General features: G+C 29.4%; 1 protein-coding gene across 1 annotated transcript; it reads left to right on the forward strand.

Moving 5' to 3' along the window:
- Nucleotides 1-11777: 11777 nt before the first annotated feature.
- LOC136081220 (52 kDa repressor of the inhibitor of the protein kinase-like) lies at nt 11778-13521 on the forward strand. Its single transcript, XM_065798519.1, has 3 exons — nt 11778-12119; nt 12435-13188; nt 13331-13521. The coding sequence occupies exons 1-3, from the start codon at nt 11778-11780 to the stop codon at nt 13519-13521; spliced, it is 1287 nt and encodes a 428-aa protein (XP_065654591.1).
- The last annotated feature ends 7651 nt before the right edge of the window (nt 13522-21172 follow it).

Raw genomic sequence — 21172 nt, forward strand, 5'->3', positions numbered from 1 at the left:
TTCAGAATTTACAATAACGATTCATTTATCGCTTCCAATTTCAAATATTTAAAAAAAAAAAAAACTTTTTAAAACTCAATCGTATATTATGTAAACAAGATGTCCAACTTGCGGTATTTTATTGGACAAAAAATGATGCCGCTTTTTTTTTGTTCAAAACAATAGTCCGCCATTTGTAAAAAGGACAAAAACTGAAGTGTGGAATAAAATTTTAAAATACAAGTCAAAAGTTCCCAATAAATTAAAGATAATTCAAAAATAAGTTTTAACTGTAAAACACTTATAAAAGTTTTTTTATTATTAGCTTACGTTTATTAAGAAGTATTTTAATTCATTAAAATGCTTCAAAAGCGTCTGTCGTTTTACTTTTCTACTCAAAACTTTAATCTCTTTTTAATGGAAAATAAATTATAGAATCAAATTATTATTTTACAAGTGTTCTGCTTAACACTTTTACATAAAAGGTATTTAAGAAAATAAAAGTTTAAAATATTTGTTTACAAGTTTAATCCCGCCGTTTTTGTTAAAAGGGCAAAATGCGGCTTCAATTTTCGGATCGAAGTTGGACAGTTATATCATTGTTAAAATTATAGTCAATTAACATAAAATATTTCACCGTATTTTTTTTTTGAACAAATTTGCAAAGTAATTTTCATTGTTAGGTGAATTAATGCACGTTAGTCGTTCAATAGATTTGTTTTTCCAAGCTACTTTTTGGAGTAGCGAAGATGCGAACGTTTCAAGGCAAAACATTCAAAGAAACCTGTCGCTGTATCAATTTATGAAATGATTTTTTTAATTTATTATTAATAGGAACAAAACCATAGATAAAATCTATCGAAGTATATTTTGTCGCGTAATGGATCGTCTATAAATTACGCTATGCGAAATAAAGAAGTTGGAGATATTAAGGTGGCTACCCACTATTTAAAAAAAATATTGATAGAATCGCTTTTTTATCTTATACTTAAACATTTTAGTAGCATTGGAATCAAAACAGATTAAAAAATACAAATTTTTCATATTTTCAACATTACGTCATTAATTATGTGCATAGTTAACTTATAAACAGCATATTTTTCAACAAGGATAACTAACTGCCAAATTTTTCAAATTAAGTCAAACTTTTCAAAAAAATTGTTTATTGTATGAACTATGTGCTGAGTCAAAAAAAAAATTATATATTTTTTTTAATGCTCTGGAATTTGCAATTTAGTGTAATGCTTAAATTAAATACCAAAATAGCCCAAGTTACCCAAATTTTTATTTGAATAGGATACCATAGTGTAAATATTTTTTAACTCAGCACATTCACCTAACTACGTTTTATCTCTGTAAAAAATTTCAAAGAAAAATATTAAACCAAACTAAAGATATCTTTGCTAGAAGATAGAAAATTTTTAAATCAAAAAATAGCATGAAAGTCAAAAAATAGCATACAATTTAAGTAAAAGAACCAGAGGCATAAAATTCATCCTCATTTTCATTTGTTTTATCACTGTAACCTTTTTTAATTGATCTTAGCTTTCTTCTTCGTTTTTTGGCTGGCTCTGCTGACTTTTTGTTCATCTCTCTAACGCGTTTAACATCAATATTTTGCAGTCCTTTTAAAGTATACTTTCCAGGTACAATACCGATCTTTAAAAATATAGGGAGTAGTCCCTGGGAACCTTCATTAAAGCAAATAACAACAGATGCTGCAGCCATCTCTAATGAATCTTTTCCTGTGAGAACTCTTTTTGAACATTTGGTCCATATCATACCATTTAGAGATTCATTTGCATTTTGTGTTTTACCATGCAAATATTTTTCCAGGAGCTTTTTGTTTGCAAGATCCTGATATGAAAAGATTGGTTTAAGGATATTTGCAACTGCTTGAGGAATAGTTATGTTAGACTTATAAGTGTTTTTGCCTGTAGCTAGGTCTGAGTTATATTTGCACCAAGATTTGGCTCCTTTTGGACAAAGTTCATGACGTTTGTTTGAGTCATCATTTTCACAGCAATGAAAAATGATAGCACCAATTGCTTTTTTCATTTTGTAAAGATTATCTGTATTTTGGCGTATTGCTAAGCCATAATAATTCTGTAGTCTATTAATTACTTTGTCGGTAAGGCGTCCTTTACCTGCCAAAGGTTTACCATCTGTTAACAGTTTACCACGATAGTTTATTCGCAAAGTTCTTAGCCGTGCACCACATCGTTTTTGCACATGCCCTACACATTCTGCTTTTCTAATTTAAAAGCCTGGATAAGGATTTGATGTAACAACACTTTGGTATGACTTGGTATCTCCATCACCAATGTAGGTAGTGTATCGAAGTTTTCGATTATTTACTGAAAGACTAAAGATCTTTATTGCACCTTCTACTTCCATTGCACCAGAGCTGCCCACATGGTTGATTTTGCAGTTGTGTCCGAATTTCCGCAAATTGTAGTCACCTGACCCTCGTTTCTTTTCCCATAAACTGCAAGACCTACAGATTTTTGAAAGAACTTCAATGTCAACACACTTTCCATTAGATATTTGGGTGACTACACCATTTAAAGATGTGTATCCACGACGTTGCCGTGATCCATCTGTACTTGCAGATACATTAACAACTGTATCTTCATGGTAGTTATCATTGAGTACATTTTGTCTGATTTCAAATGCAGCATTTCTCATTGATTTCTCTGCTACATCAACATGTGAATCATGCAAGTTCTTGTTTGCAGTCTCAAATGGTTTTGAATTCATGGGTGGTGGCATATTCATAAAAGAGCAAAATCTTTTCATTGCAGTAAAACTACAACCTATCTCACGAAAAGCCATTATTAATCTGTAGTTTACTTCGTAAGATTTTTGACCATTTTTTCCATGATCCTCTATGATTGGTTTAGAAGTTAAAAAGTTTATACTCCAATCACATTCATTGCAAGAGAGAAGGAAACTGTGAGCAAATCCTTTTTTATTTTCCATGTCGTGAAAAACTTTGATTTCAGCTGTGTAGTTTGGGCACCGACCAATCAAACTAAGTAAATTAATTAGCAAGTCTGAATTAACAAACAAGTTACAATCATCATTACTAGCTTCCTTTTGAATGTTATTTGTTACTTTTAAAAAAGATAAATCAATTTTGTTAAACGAAGTTGATGCATGTGAACTGTCGATAACAGGACTTACAGTTACTTTATTTAATACAACTGTTGGTGTTTCATCTGGAGTTATGTCAACCTCAACAGATTTTCTTTCGTAAAAACGTCTTTTTTTTGCTCTTACCTTCTCATATCTGTTTTTAGATCCCATATTATAATAATATTATCAACATAAATTCTTAATAACACTGGTGAACTCAACAAGATATTTTTAAAAACAAATATTACTCAGACAAATATGTGGTATGATTTTAGTACTTTTGGCAAATGACATTTAGCTCGGAATTAAATTAACAATGTAGATAACAACCTGGTTAAGATGCAGTAAAATTTGTGAGAAAAACTGTTCAATAGTTATGGAGAAAAAAGGTTTCAACTGTCGCTAAGGCCGTTGCTATGGAATCTTTTAAAATTTTAGAAGTTTGCCCCTTTTTAAAAAACAAAATTAGGGTAAGTTATAAAACTTTTATACCATTGTTGTACGTTATTTATTGTTTATAAAGGTTAAACCTTCCACAAATAAGAAAAAAAAATTTCACTTTTATTTTATTTTTTCAGATTTTAATAGTGGGTAGCCACCTTAAGTTCTTTAACGCGGCGATTTTGATTTTTTATTTAAATTGAGACTCTGCGAGAGAAAACTGTTGATCTTTTTAGTTTTGCTTATTGCGAAAGTTTGCGTTATGTAGTTTATGGTCAGAATTTAACTAGTCAGAATTTGAGTCTAGAATTTTGCACCAAGGTTAACAATATGTTGATTAAGGGATTTGACCAGTATCACCATCATAACATTTATAGTATTAAAATGGCGGCATTTTAAATTAAAGTTTTTAGTTTTTATGTAAAAATTGTGTGCTTCCAACATCAATATCTCAACAACAGCAAACTATGAAAATCTCGTTTCGATCAAATCGCTTCACAATTATAAGATAATAATTGGTGAAAATTTTAGCCGAAATCCTCTAGTAGATAAAAAGATATTCTTGTTCAAAGTTAAAAAAAACGTTCACAGAGAAAAGACAAAAAAACAAATTAAAACAAATATGAACAATAAATATCTTCAAAATTTTCTAAATACATACGAGTCATCCTTACAAAATCCTTTTCTTATACCTCTCAGCTTATTCCTTCTCAGTTTTGTTACTTCTTTTTCTTTTTTTCTATATGACTGATGCAATTTTTGTACTTTTCCCAAGAAGAAAATATTTTCCCCGACAAAATCAAACACGTTGAAATGCTCGTTTATGTGAAGTGTAATCCCCATTAAATGAAATAACTACTAAGAAAATAGCTAATTCTAAAATAATTTTTGTAACAAAATGTGCTTTCGAACATTTTCCCCAAGCTATTGATTAAAGGACATATTAGGATTTTGTGTATGGTTGTGTAAACATATTGATAAAAGTTCCTCAGAACTGAGTTCCATGAATATTGGATCCAATAATTTTTGATAGAACCAGGCAAATTCAATTTATTTTTATAGGTGTGTTCTCCAGTAATTCTATCCCTTTAATAAAATTTTTATACAAAGTAACGGCTATAGTAAATGGCATATTCATCATGATTATAAATGTTTGAATATCTGCATTACCTTTACCAATCTCACTTATATGACAAAGCTGTGCAATAGTTAATTTCATGTGTTAACTGTTTTACAAGCTTACAATTTTGAGGAGGTATAAATTGAGGAGAGGTATAAGAAAACTTGAATGCTGAATAAAAACTACATTCTATACATAACTTAAGTGAAAATCCATGGTGTTCATTTCCAACATACAGTATCGGACAAAACGAGTGCAACCAAATAATGCTAATTTAGTTTCTTTATATAAAAGTGCTGCATTTTTTCAATTTAGAAAAATAACTATGTAACTGTTTAGAGACAAAGTTCTTCAAGTTTTATTCATTACAAAGTTCATTATTTGTACACGAAAATTAATAAATTAATCAAAAGTATTTAAAAAAAGTTGATTTCCTTCTGGACAAAACAAGTGCAACTCGACAAAATGTTGACCAAGCTGTATTTCACTATCAATATTTCGTGGCGAATCCTTTGTTGTCGATCACAGCCTTGCATCTTCGAGGCATAGATTCGATCAGGTGATCAATGAAATTTTGTGGAATCGCTACCCAGGCCTTTTGGATTTGTTCAAACAGTTTATCAGTTGATCTTATTACGAACACCTTCACGATTAATTCTGCGGTTGACGATCTCCCACAGGTTCTCGATAGGGTTGAAATCCGGAGATTGAGGCGGCCAATCCATCACCGATAGATGGTTGTCTTGAAACCACTGTTTGACTACTTTTGCAGTGTGTTTCGGATCGTTGTCTTGCTGAAAAACCCATTTTATTGTCATATTCCATTCAGCATGAGGTAACATAACATCTTTCAGGATATTTTTATACATGAAACGGTCCGTTATTCCATCGTTTCGATGTATTGGACCTAGACTATGATGTTCGATTCATCACTGAACTCGACAGTTCCAGTCAATATGAGATGAGGTAAACAGGAGTCTTTTCTTCTGGTTTTTTAGTGAAATCAGCGGTTTCTTTGCAGGGCGTCGAGAAAACAATCCGGCTTCAACAGCACGTCGTCTGATTGTTCGGTCCGATACAGCTCTAATTGCTTTTGTATCTCGACTGATGATATCCAGGGATCTTTCTTGACGGATCTGACGATCATAGAATCCTCTCAAGAAGTGGTGGAACGCGGTCTTCCGCCCTTGTTATCTGCTGCCAACTTCCCCGTAGAACGATATTTTGAACATAGTCTTGATACGGTTCATTTTTTCACGCGATATTTATCACAAATACTTTTTTGTGACATTCCACTTACGTAATCGCCAATAATTTTCTTTCTTAGTTCCAATCCAAGACTGTCGGGAGCCATTTTTGCACTTGAAACCATAAAAATGATAAAAATAAATAATCACGCTTCTCAAGGCTTACCGTGTTACATTTACCTTGTGATGATACAATAATGCTCTATAGAACACAACGTCTTGGTTGGATGTGGACTGCATTGATGTAATGAAACACTTTTTGTATTTCACTTCTTGTATTGATGTTCTTCAACACTTTGATAAAACTCACTTCGATAAACTGTCTTGATAATACTGACTGATTGACTTCCATATACTGACTGAACTACATGTCGATTTACATGTCTCTTATATAGTAAAATGAACCTGTGTGAACCTGTTCTGGAAGATTCTAGATGCTTCTTTTCGATGCTTGTGGAAGCTTCTGGATGTTTCTGGATGCTTCTGAATGTTTTTGGATATTTCTGGATGCTACTGGATGCTTCCAGATGCTTCTTTTGGAAACTTCTGAAAGCTTCTGCATGCTTCTGGAAACTTCTGGATACTTCCTTTAATTATTAAAAAACTTCCGTGACATTGACACGGGCCAGACTTAAGAAAATGAAACAAACCAAAAAAGTTGCACTTGTTTTGTCCGCTGCAAAATGGCACTTGTCAACGAAATTCTGCCTGTGTGCTGTCAACTGTCAGCTGATTGCTCATGTCATGGCATGCTATGACTCAAGACTCCTGAACTGTTTGTTGTGGTAGTATAGTTAGTTTCGTTTTTAAGACATGTAAAATTAGGAACACTTTTTAGCATTGTTCGATGTTGGTTGCAAATGTTTTGTCCAATACTGTATGTAAGCTTAACAGGTGAGTTACAGTCAGAACAACGCAAGAACTCCTCAAATAAATCTTTCATAACCCCAAAATGCATGAATATAAAAAATTGAAGTCCTTATATGTAATTTTGTTTTCATTTGAACTGTTTTTGATTTAAATATATTTGATTTCTATGTGTAACTTTTTAGTACTTGAACTAAAAATGTCTGATTTAGATGCACTTTTAAAGGAAATTTTTTTTACTCTGAATTTTGATGTTCGCTTGTATGAAAATACTTTCTTTTTAATCTCTTGTTATTTTATTTTTATTTTTTTTCTAAGAATATAACATTTAAATATGAAAAATTAATTAAACGGTTCAATAAAATATCACAAAAACACTAATAAAATTCTCTACTTCCTAACGATCTATTTCGTTTTTAACACCAACAATGGAGTTTACTTATTTGCAAAGTTGATATAAAGCAAAGAAGGTTTAAATAAAAAATCATAATTAGCAAGTGTTACATGGAATTTATAAAAAATTAGCTCAAAAGTAAGCATTGTTTCTTGTTGCTAAGCAATTGCTAACGTCTTCCTTTTGAGATTGTATTTATAAATTAACATTTTATATCACTAAATTATTCATAAACGTAGTAAAAGTATACATTTTTGAACTACAATAATTCTATTTTTCAATTTTTAACATTTTTTGGGCTAGTACTATTAAATGCCACCTTCATAGGTACCGTAAAACTAAAAAGAGCTAACTAGTAGTCTTTTAGGTATTTGAAAATTTTTTCACTGAATTTTTTTGTCCTGCTATATATTTTTCATCTATGCGCAACGTTATCAATCTCACCTCTTCGTTGATAACCTAATAGTTTTATAATGGCTAAACACAAATTGGGTTTTCAAATATATCCTCAGAATGGACAAAAAAATTAACTAACTTTATAGCGATGTTTTTTCTTATTTGAATTTTTCTAATATCTTTAACATCTTTAAAAATTCGATTTTTAGTGTAGAGTCTATTATAATTATGACAATAATTGAACTTTAAACAATGCGATTTTGTAGCAATGTGTCGCTAGCTACATATCGTAGCTTTGTAGTTAGCTAGAAAATATCTACAAATCTTTAGCCGATGGCTACACATCAAAATTTTTTAGACAGCGTTTTTATTACAATATGACGCTAGCTACAATAGCCAGTGGGTCTTTAGCCTATTAAGCTAGTTGTAATACTAACACTACTAGTAATTTCTTTTATTTGTTTACCTAGATTTAAAAAACAAAAAAAGATATAAAAAAACTAAAAAATCACATTTTGTGAAAGACGTTACAAAGTAAAAATAACCTAACAAATAGTGTCAAAACTTGACGAGTACTTAAGTTATACTATGCATTATATCTTAACTGCTGCATAGTGTTAGTTATGAAAAAATGTTTGAAAGACTAGATGGTAATATTTCTAAACCAAATCCTCTAAGTTTAATTATTTACTGAATGTTTTTGATATCTGTTTACCATATCTGATACACACTTAATGGATTATGGATTGTATCAATATTTGCTACATTTGCAAACTATATTATCTTTCTTCGGTGGTTGAAAATGTTGCAATAAAAATAAGAAAGGTATTAATTTCTGAATTTAGATATTTAAACAGCAACAACGATAAATCTGGATATTTAAACAGATTTTTGAATCCTTCAACCTTCTTTAAAAACCTCATATTAAATATTTTGGGAACTTAAAATGGATATTAATGCTAACTCTGTGTAGCAGTTTGCAGCTTTATAAACTACCACAAGGGAAAGAAACTGATCAGGCGCACTCCTGCAGTACATAATACAAACAGCTCGTTTGGAATGCTAAATTTTTCTTGCTACACGTTTAAGACTTTACAAGTTACTGTTTTAGAGCCTGAGTTATTGTTCACATTTATAGTAATCAACATTAGGAATGTTTTGTATAGTAACAGATAACTCATTGTAATATGAGAAAACTTACTCTCTATCAGTTTCAGCTCTTGCTGGTTTTACTTTGTAAGCAAAACAATAAAGAATTTCATCCAATCAGAGCCAGAGCAGTTGTTTTTAAAATTTGATTCATTGACATCTATTCTGTCCGAATAGTAATTTTTTTTTGGGAACATCCTTAAAGAGTTTAATAAAATATAATTACATGAAAACTTCTTTAATGGACTTAATAAATATTACTTGTATTTATATATTTAGATATAAGTAATATTTTAATATAAATACAGATGGTCGGGGCAAGAAAAAGACAATTTATCTTATTACCGTGCCCCAAGAATTGATTTAGGAAAAAGATAAATAATTACGTACAGCATATATATTTTTACCAACATACACAAAATAAAACTTTCTTTTTGAAAAGATAAAACAAAAAGTTACAAGAGAATAAAGGAGAAAAAGAAAAAAAAAATTGATTTTAAGACTGAAAATATCAAAAACTTTAAACACTTATTTAATTGATCCATTTTTAAATATAGCAAACAATATTTATCATATTTGTTTAAAAAAAGTTTAAATAACAGGTCCGTAGAAAAAAAGTGATGAACACAATGATATAGTGATAAATACGAAAAAAAGCTTATCTAAACTTTTCATAGTATTTGTGTTAATAAGTTTATTTGTAAACATATTTTAAAATTACTCCGCAATAGACCGTATAGTAGTGATCGACCGAAACCGAAATTTGAGCCGAAACCGAAAGTACCGAAATTTCGGTTCAGTTAAGCCGTAGCCGAAACCGAAACCGAAATTTCGGCCGAAATTTGAAAATGAATGTTTAAAATCCCTGAACCTTTTATGATCACCAAATTAAATCAAAAAAAAACTATTTTACATATATCTAAGCAATCACCATGTAACATAGTTTGATAAAAACTATAATATGTCAAGACATTTCAATAATTAAAGGTAATAACTGAAGTATTTTCTCGACGAAATACAGAAATATAGAAGACCTATAGGTCTTATAACAGAGCACCGCGAAAGTGCATTTAACCAGGAAGTTTACGCCTCCTTCATTACCGTGACGCAAAAATGTATCCTAAGCTCGTTTTGAGCCTGGATCTCCTGCTTCCAAGTCAAGCGCTCTAACCACTGCGCCACGGTCGCACAAGAAACTTCAGACCTTCTTTAAAGTGTGAATCAATTTTTGAGATTTATAGGACTGCCGGTAGTTGTATTGCTTTTTCAGTTAAGAGATTTTTTAGAGTAAACCACTTCTTAAATGTGATAAAAGTCCACTAGGTGATTGAAGTTTTGGACTGCACGATCCATGAGATATTTTCAAATTGCAAGTTCCGTATTTGAAATCACTAACTGTCACGGTAAAATGATTCCATAAACCAGTTTTTTATCGATTATATTCCGTTGTAAAATTTAGCACTGAAAAACTTTTGATGAAACTATTGCTTTGGGTTGCTTTACTTAAATGTTAATTCATTTTAAGAATGATTTGAGAATAGTAACTTAAAACTATTATGTAACGTGATTTCAATTAAAATTTTTACAATTGTTATAATTAAAAATTGATTTACTAACAAACGATTACAATTAGGAAACCGTCATGACCCCACTTATATTAAAACTTAAAAAAAATCTTATAAAAGTTTCGGTTCATTTCGGTTGGGGTTTGAACCGAAATTTCGGCCGAAACAGGAAAAGTAAAAAAATTGTTGAAGCAGAAATTTCGGTTTCGATTTCGGCCGAAGCCGAAAGTTTCCGTTCACTACCGTATAGCCTACGTTATTATCAATTCCCAACCAATCATCGAAATTTAAGAACGTAAACCGGAAAATAATTAACATTAAAAACAAAAAATTTATTAAAATAACTAGTAATAAACATTTTAAAAAGAAAACTTAAAAAAAAAACTTGAAAGATAACGAGACCGTACTAAAATACAATTATCATAATCGAATTAGCGGTTCTACATACACATTTTCAGATTAAACAATGACGAACACAAAAACTTCCAGGTAAAAATGGAAAATTAACAACAGCAATTTCGGAAGAAGTTTTGTTAGAATTACAAATCAAAGTTGAAAATTTGAAAAAGATTGTACGAAAACAAAGTGAAGAAATTAATAATTTAAAAAATGAAAAAAACTCTAATCATAAAACATGGAGTAATGTTGTAACTGCTGGTCTAAGAAGTAAGCTAATGCTTCAGCAAATAAGTATCATAAATGCAATTTTTGTTGAAGAAGAACTCAAGAAAAAAAAGAAAAAGAATATTATTATTTCTGGTGTTTCTGAATCAACCGGAACTGAAATAGAAAAGGATGAAGCTGATTTCGCAAAAGTTAAACATATTTTAACATTTCATTATCAATATTTTATTATCAATGTCTACCAATTAGAACTGATAAGAGGTGGCATAGGTGGTAATAGATTAATATTTTTTTAAAAGTTTTTAAAGAGAAAACAGTTAAAAATTAATTTAAACGAAACTTTAAAAAATATTTTATTGAAGAGATAAAAAAGAATCAATAAGCATCAGTGGCGCAACTCAGAAACAACTCAGATAAATAAACCGATGTTAAAGAATTATTTGTAAATTGCAATCACATCTAGAACTAATATGTTTCCAAAAATCAATTTGAAATTAAATAAAGTATGTTATATCAAATTTTATTCTTCTTGTTATCGACATTACAACTTTTTGTTATTAAAATTTTGTTATTTTTGCTTTAACTCTTTATATATATATTTCAAATGTTTTTTAGTAGATGCAAAATAGTTTTTTGAATTATTTTTATTTTCGAGAAAAAGAGAAAAAAAAAGGAACACATTGTAAAGAAAATATACAGTTATAAAACAAATATAGCAATAGTTTTTTCAGTTAGTATTTTTATTTTCGATGATTAGTTCGAGTGGTGATTATTTTCGACGATTATTTGCGTACAAGTTTATATCTCTTAGTACTTTATTAATCGTAATCTTAACTTAATCTTAACGGTTTTAACCAATGAACAGTCATGCCGAAGGCCGAAAGACTTCAAAAAAAAAAACTAAGGAATTATCAAAAGCAGCAGCATCACCTTATCAGATCGAAGTTACTACTTTATTGAAAAAAACAACAACTGAATTGGTGGAGCCAGAGAACTCTCACGGTGAACTACAGAATCAGGATAAAGTTGGAATAGGCAGACAAAGAAAAGACAATACAGAAAAACAGAAGTCCGATGCAAAAGATAGTGAAATTCTAACGGAAAATCTTGTTAGAAAAGTGGAGGATTTCAGTGAAATTGATAAAAAAACAGTGACAGAAATGGAAGAACTTGTATTAAGGCTTGGTTTAATGAGTATAGTTTGTTATTTTATGATCGATCACTGAAAGCTGTCTTTTGTGAAACCTGTACAAAATATGATTCATGTTCTAGCGGAGTGTTCAAGCATGGAGTCGGGAAAGGATTTAGAACATGGAGCAAATCTGCAGAAGCACTAAAAGATCACGAGGACTCCAGTGTTCATAAGGCTACAAGAACTCTAAAGATTGAGAAAGAAAGTATAAAATTTACAACAACTAATGCTCAAATTGATTAAATGTACATGGAGAAGCAAGCAGTTTGAAGAAAAGCCTTGCTAGCTTATTTCGGAACATTAAAAACATTGCTTTTAACAGGGTGTAGCCATAAGAGGTGATAATGATGAAGAATTTAACATTTACCAGTTTAATTTCGATAAGAATAAAGATGACAAGGCATTAGAAATGTTAATGATTGAAAACCATTATGTTTTACCTCATGACATCTTGCAAAAGCTAGAACAACTTCTCCCCTTAGAAGCACGAAGACATATTGTTGAACTGATCAAAGATAAACATTTCTATTCGTTACTTGTAGATGAATCCTCAGATATTGCTAAGAAGGAACAGATATCGTTTAATATAAGAACTTCCAGTGACAACTATGAAGTGAATGAAGATTTTATTGGAGTATATGAATGCGTAAACGGTCTTTCTTCAGATGCCTTGGTGGCATATATTGAAAATATCCTTTTGAGGTGCAACTTGGAATATACAAAAGTTGCCGGAATTAGCCTTGATAGAGTATTAGTTATAAAATGCTTGGCAGCAAATCTGAAAAATATTCTTGGACAACAAGCACAATATTTTCATTGCATGGCACACTGCAGCGAGCTGATTGTTAAGGATACATATGCAATATCATCACTACTGTCAGATTCTTTTGAGCATATCCAAAGCGTGTTGCCTTTTTCGAACAAATCCAGTCTCATGCAATATATAAAAAAGTATATATTGCATGAGACTGAATCAGATGAATATAGAGTATTACGACTGAAGTCTATACCAATGACTAGCTGGACAACACGAACAAAAGCAGTACAAGTGGTGTTGGAGAAGATTGCAGAACTCCGTACAATATTGAACAGTCTTTAGAGTGACAATTAACTATTGCTGCAGAAACAAGAGCACAAATTAAAGGTTTATTACCAAGCTTTAATCAGTAAAAACACTTTTTGAACTAAAAAGCATTTTTTAATTTTTTGCTATTCTAGAGAATCTATCGAAGCAATTACAAGAAATTAATCTGACAAGTGATGTCGCAGTATTCTGCAATCGTAATGCGTCTCAGAGATTTGCAGAACTTAGATCAGATAAGGAATTTAATAGAATTTTAAAGGCAACAAAAAAAATACTTGGAAACAAGCAAGACAATGAGTCTGAAACCGAAATTACGCAGAGATAAAGAGTAGAACCTAAACATTACGGGATTCAGTAATTACTGAAAAGCTTACATTCGCGGAGCAATGACTGGTCCTGTAAAATCAGAGCTAAAACAAAGGAAATCTTATTTAGAAGCAATTGATACTATTCAGAACAGTTTGAGTGAGAGATTTGAACAGGATGGATTAACAGCTGTAAAAAATAAAGAAGAAGTTTTAATTTCATCGGTGAATAAACAAGATTCCCCAGCGTTTTTATTTGGAATACCATTTTTTATGATGTTGACTTCTTGAAACTAAAAGTTGAGTTGAAGGGGCTACCAACAATTATTAACCTGTACAATACTATTGCATCAATCAAAATACAGAGTGTTTTCAGAGTGGCAACAATTGCAGTATTTTTGATGCCATGCCAGCTGCAAAACTCGCCAATAAATTAACACACAAACTAATAAAGCTTTACTGCACCATGCCTCTATCGACATCATCATATGAAAGAAGCTTTAGTGTAATAAGGAGAGTAAAAACATGGGTTTGGTCACAAACTGGAGGCAATTACCTGAACAACATATTTGCTCAGATACACAAAAAACAAATCGACAAAATTAACATTAAAAAAATTGCCAAACAGTTCGTTGAAATGACTGGCAGTAGAATGTATTATTTCGGCAAATACACTTGAAACGTTCTAACACCTTGTAAAGCTAAGAATCGCACAAGATGAAATGTACTATTGACATCTAGAAAATAGCTAAGAAACAGTTGATTTATTTAGTAAACTGTTTAATAGCATGTTGTAACCTTTAGTGTTAATTGCACTGTACACACGATTCGTAATAGTAAAAATAGTAGACAAAGTGACGTTTTTTGTGTATTTTTCGGAGAACAGTAGGGTTAATTAAAAGGTTTATTTATATTAGATATTATATATAGTAAAACATTGTGTTGATATTTTGGCAAGTGCCCTTGTGTTTTGGTTTGCCACACCTGCCCTTAGGCTTTTCCGGTGTGCCTCATCTATCGTCCAGGTTCATGAAGTAAAATGGAAAATTTAGCTATAATCCGCTCAATTAAACAAATAAGCAATCTGTATCAAAAAAATAAATGCTTTGGTATACTGTTTTGTGGAGATTTTAATTATCCGTCAATAAGTTGGTATGAAAGTTATAATTTACTTCAATATGATCAGGATATTCAAGCAAAAGAGTTTATAGATTGTCTAAGTGATTGTTTTTTGTTTCAAAGTGTTACTTATCCAACATTCCAAGTAAAAATCGGTTTGACTAGTAATGTATTAGATTTGATAATACATTGAACACAGTCACCACTTATTCAAATTCAACTATTCGTATTCTGAAAATAAGAATGATAATGAAGCACTAATGAGTAAACTAAAAGGAGATTACAAAAAATTAAATGATTATTTTAACGAAGTTAGTTGGTCTGATAAATTTCTGAATTTGAACGCAATGATTCTTGCAACATTTGGTTATCAATTTATAATTTTGGATGCGATATGTTTATTCCTAGGTTGAAAATAAGTAGCAAAAAGAGAATAAAAGATTCTCTTTGGATGAACATAGAACTAAAACGCATATGTAAAAGAATGCGCAACTAATATTTATGCGCAACAATACAAAGTTTAGCAATTATGTGTTGGTCACAGCATACAAACATTTGAATTTGGAAATTAAAAAAAAAGTGAAAAATCCGGGATTTCGAAAGAAAGTTAGCACTGAATTCTAAACTAAATCCTAAATCGGTATATGCATATAATAACAGCAAAACTTCTACAAAGGAATCAATAATTGCATTACATTGGACCGATTGCACACCGATGGCAGTTAAGCAAACCACTACAGACGGTGCTAATAATAATAGCGAGTACATTGAACAAGTATTTCCTTTCAACTTTCACGGAGGAAAATTCGACTACCATCCCAAAACTTAGTGATAAGCTTAATTTTGAATGCATAAATCCAAGCTTTACAAAAGCAATTATTAAATTTCATATCGACAAACTTGATGAACAAAAAACTTTAGGAGTAGACAAAGTTCACTCGAAAGTTCTCAAAATATGTTTTAAACCACTTTGCAAGCCATTATCAATATTATTTAACAAGTTTTATTAATCAAGTCTTGTTCCGGACCTTTGGAAAGCACACATTATACCCCTAAGTAAAAAGGGAAGCAAACTTGATCTAATTATCGTCCAATTTCACTAACTTCGGTTGTATGCAAATTAATGGAGTGTATTATACGTGATGAGATAACGAAACATTTAGTAGTGCATAATTTGGTAATAAAACAAGAACATGGCTTTGTTAATAAAAAAAATTGCACTACCAATTTGTTTGAATCAATTGATTATATCACTAAAGTACTTGCAGATGGATACGATGTAGGCGTGTTATTATTAGATTTTGCAAAAGCATTAGACTGATTCATTGTTAAGGTTATTAGTAATACTTGATTGGCTCGGGATTAGAAACAAATAACATCAGATAACATAAGGTTACAAAACGATTTCAATATTTTAAAAGAATGTACAGAGGACTGGCAAATAAAGTTTAACTCGTACAAATGTAAAGTAATGCAGTTCGGAAATAACAACCCTAAATATAAATATAAAGTTGATGCAGTTATACAGGAGGAAGTAAAAGTTGAAAAAGATCTTTGTATTTTTATCTCGAATGATTTTGATTAGAGTCACCAGATATGTTATGCGATAAATAAAGCAAATAAACAAATAGGAAGAATTAAACATGCATTTGAATTTATAGATGAAAGTATTATTAGCTTATTATAAAAATCATAAGTTCGTCCCCATCTAGAGCATGGAGCAGTTATTTGTTTGTTTGTTTGTTTCACCGTTTAATAACTTTTAAAATTTAAAAGCTTATAAATAAAAACACTGGGGGGGGGGGGGGGCAAGTAGAAGACATTATTTTGTCTTATCACCGAGCCTAAATCGCACGTATTTACAATAACCGTATATTATATTTATACTTTACGAATTATTTGTTGAAAACTATAAATGTAAAAATAAATAACAATTAGTTTAAGAAATTCTTCAATAACAATATTCATGTTAATAATAATCAAGTAAACAAGAAAAATCGAAAAAAAAAAAAAAAATTAATTAATTAATTAAAGAGCACGTATTTACAAAAGCCATACTATATACTATATATATTATACAAAGTAATTATTGAAAAATCTGAAAATGAAATATACAACAATTTGTAATAAAGTAATATTCAAATAAAGAACGAAAAATTAAAAATAAAAGAGTACTTAATTTACAAAAACCGTAATATTTATGTATATTTAAAAAAAAAGTAAAATAAATAACAATTCATTGATAGTTAAAAAAAAAGAAAAATATTCAAGACATCAGATTAGATTTTGATAATAACTTTTAAGATTAGAGGAAACACCATAACTGAATTAATGAAAAAAAAAAGTTGGTGAATTCTGAGACATATTTTATATTATTGAATTTTAGTTTAAAAGAAGCATTTAAAATCGGATATGTTAAAATCCATAAGTAATAACACATGTTTCAATTCATTTTTAAACTGTTGTATACTAACTTTTTTTTGTATTTGCAATATTAGGAAACTTTTTCCACAAATTAGGTGCACGTTATTGAATAGAATATGTAATTTGTTTCGAATTATATTTAGCGACAATGTAGTTATTATCTGAAAATTTTGTCGGGTATTTATGCACTACTTTTTCAAAATAGTACTGAAATATTTTAGGAGATAGTCCCATCTTTATTTTATACATGAACATTAAAACTTGGTGTAAGTTGATTTTATAAACGTTTGTTGCACCTAGTAAACGCAGAAGAGGCTCGCATGGTACAATTTTATCAGCTCCAAATAATATTCTGCACGCATGTTTTTGTTTACTGTAGAATTTTTTTAATTTTGTATGATTTGTACTTATCCATGCAATATTACAATAAATCAAATAACAAAAAATGAAAAAAAATTTAAAGATTTATTATTTAGAAATGGTTTAGCCCTATATATCATGGCAATATTTTTTGATATTTTTTTCTCAATGCTTTTTATATGATCTCTCCAACGTAAATGTTCATCTAATGATACGCCCAAAAAGTTTACTGAAGTTTCTCTTTTAATGTTAGTGTTATTGATTATTAAATTTGGCAGTTCAATGGGAATATTTTTTAATTTATTTACTTTATGAAATAAAATAAATTTGGTTTTATCCACATTTAGAGACAGTTTATTACTTATAAACCATTCATTAACCTTACCCAACTCTTCGTTAGCTGTTTCAAAAAGTGTTTTAATGTCTCTGTATGAATAAAAAAGATTGGAGTCATCTGCAAAAAGAATACAATTTAAGAAGTCTGTTGCTAAATAAGGGTCCTAAAATAGAGACCTTGGGGACACTACAAGTTTCAGCGTATGGAGTTGTTTGTTTTTGGTCTATTGGATAAATTGCTTTCCAGAGTAAGTCATTATTTTTTGCTCCATAATATTCAAGTTTATTTATTAGTATGTTATGGTTTACAGTATCAAAAACCTTTGACAGATCAATGAAAACTCCTAATGTAAAGTACTTAGTACATAATGCGTTTGTTATTTGATTGATTATTTCAACCACTGCATATTCAGTGGAACATTTTTTTTTGAAATCAAATTATTTTGAATACAACATCGTTTTCTGATAAATAATTCATCGTTTTCTGATAAATAATAAATGATAAATAATTAAATCGGTTTCGGTTTCGGCCGAAATTTTGCTTTTAACCGAAACCGAAATTTCGGTTTCGGTAGTTTTTAAGTTTCGGTTCAAACCGAAATTTCGGTTTGAAGTTGAACTGAAATTTCGGTTCAACTTCAAACCAAAAACCGTAATTCAAAAAGCATTATTATAATAATAATTAATTACAATTTAATTATTAAAATAATAATTAACTTTGTTGACAGATTTTTAATTAATTTTTTATATATATTCTATATTAATATATTTATTAAATATATTAATATACCTATCTAATATATTTATTTTTTTAATATATAAAGTTATGCATATTTTATGATTATAAACGCTTTTAATCTAATTCTATAATTTATTCTATGAACGGCGTTCATATAAAATGTAAACGTTTTTTTTTCTGTAACAAATTTTGTTGAAAACATTGTAGCGTTTTTATAAAAAATTTAATTTGTTTTAATAAAATTTTGTTGACATTTCAAAAATTATTTTTTTAATTAATTACAAGTTAACATTTTACATTATATTCTTAATTATTAATTTACATCATTTCATTTATAACAACAAATCAACTCTTAATAAAACAAATATCAAAAGAGCATTGTTTAAACACGTTATTTCTTACTTTTAAAAAATTTTGGTTGTGCAGAAATTTCGATTTGAATTTCGGTAAAAGTTTTGCCGAAATTTCGGTTTCGGTTGAGAAATGCCGCAACCGAAATGAACCGAAATTTCGGCAAAATTCCAATTTCGGTCGATCACTACCTGTTGTACATTATTCTTTCAAGCAATTTTGAGAAATACGGTAATATTGATATAGGTCTATAATTAGAACTTATAGAGTCATCGCAGTCTTAAAAACCGGTGTGATTCGTGCATTTTTAATTTTTCCGGGACAATACCTGTTTTAAAAAAAATTTTAAAGATGTAAATCAAAGAAGGTTCGATTATATCATAAACAGATTTTACAACGTTAACGTTAATTTTATTAAACCCAACACTTTTGTTAGTTTTAAGATTATAAAAGGCGGTTCGCAATTCAATTAATTTAAGATTAGGTTCATCCATAACTTTATCGTAGTTTTTTCAATAAGACTCAAATGAAGTTGAATTCAGAGGAATTTTTGATGCCAAATTTGCATTAATAAAAAACTGTTTATTTTTTTAATAAAAAAAAATGTTCAGCTTTAATTGATTTATCATTAATATTTTTTTCATCAATTGCTATTTTTTGGCAGAGTGTTTCTCTCATAATCATTTTTGCCAATTACTTCTTTAACTACATTCCAATTTTTCTTGGTGTTTCCGCTTGCTTTGTCTAATAGCTTTGCACAATAAAGCTTTTTAGAGTTTCTTTTAGTTTTTTCGAATATATTTTTGTAGTTTTTATATGTCATTTCGTTTTTAATAGTTATTTTTTAAAAGTATTTATCATATAACTTTTGTTTTCTTTTTTTCTTTTTCTTTTATTTTCTTTTTATTTGGAACCCCCATTGGAAAAGAGAAATTAATAGACTTGAAAAAGTTCAAAATAGAGCGACCAAAATATCATTTCTAGTTAATTAGGGTCATGAAGAAAAAAATTTGAAATTAAAATTGCCTTTATTAAAAAACAGAAAAAGGCTAATTTAATCCAAACGTTCAAATTAGTAAAACGAATTGACGAACTAAATTTGCATAATCGAATTGAATATTTTAATACTAATGGTAAAGCAAGAGGTCATAAATTAAAAATGAATAAGAAGTCAATAAAAACTAAGAAAAATAAGAATTCATAGAAAAAATAAGAAGTCAATAAAAACAAAATAACTATAAGTTTAACACAATCAGACAAAAATCTTTTCACTTAATAGAGTTGTAAATGACTGGAATGTAATAACACAAGAAATCATCAAGTCAACAAACGTAATCAATTTAAGAACCATATTGATAAATACTTTAAATTTTAACCTCTTTTTGGCTGTTATGGACTGAAATTCTACGTAATTTTAGTTTCAACTCTTATGAGTTACAACGTCATTTCTCTTACTTCTATAACTTCTATAAATAAATATATAAAAATTAAATTAAATTTGCACAACATACAACTTGCTATAAAATTTATCCGTTATAACTTTTCTTGTGAAAAAATAAAATAAAAAGTTACATAAAAAATAAGATAAAAATAAAATGTCGGTTAAACTCTTTAAAATAAAAATTAAAAAACATGTTAGTAAGATTAAATACTAATTAAAATTACTAAGTCAAAAGCAAAATCAACAAAGACCTGAATCTCACGATATAAAAATAGTACATAGGAATAAATGAAAGCGACACTAGGTTGACAAAAGTAAACTTTAAAATAAATTGAAAAAGCTTATCTGTACCACCCAGATAATTTCAGAAAAAGTCACGCGCTCCGTCACTAATCGAAAGCATTTGCTTCAATTTTACTTTGAATTCGTTGAGAGTTTAAAGACTTTTAAGTTTATTGCATAAAGTTTATTACATAAAGTTTTATTCCATACTTTTGGGCTGAGTATAAAGGCGAGTTTCCACTCATCCATTTTTCTACGGGAACGGGATAGGGAGGGGAAAAATAATCACGTGAGCATGCGTAGTTTTTCTTCGGACAAATTAAAAGTTATACTACGCATACCCACGTGATTATTTTTCCCTTTCCTTTTTTGTTTCCGTGAAAAAATGAATGAGTGGAAATTCACCTTAAGTGTTGTTTGAGTATCTGGTTAAGTAACTTTGCTATCAATGTTAAGTGTTGTTTGAGTATCTGGTGAAGTATTACTTTTGTATTAACTTTGAACATAAAAATTAAAAGATGATAAATGTTTAGTTGGTAGACATTGATTATATTCAGCTTTATAAATAATTCTTTAGAGTGTGTAAAATGATCAACATTAGATAATAATCTAACGGCAT

This window comes from Hydra vulgaris, chromosome 06 (genome assembly GCF_038396675.1).
Source record: "Hydra vulgaris chromosome 06, alternate assembly HydraT2T_AEP".
NCBI lineage: Eukaryota > Metazoa > Cnidaria > Hydrozoa > Anthoathecata > Hydridae > Hydra > Hydra vulgaris.

Bases quoted from the DNA above. Each gene is read 5' to 3' on its own strand.
- LOC136081220 (XM_065798519.1), top strand. From the start codon at position 11,778: ATGAACAGTCATGCCGAAGGCCGAAAGACTTCAAAAAAAAAAACTAAG. The intron at 12,120-12,434 runs GTTTGTTATTTT...TGCTTTTAACAG, and splicing joins GGCTTGGTTTAATGAGTATA to GGTGTAGCCATAAGAGGTGA. The intron at 13,189-13,330 runs GTACAATATTGA...TTGCTATTCTAG, and splicing joins GGAGAAGATTGCAGAACTCC to AGAATCTATCGAAGCAATTA.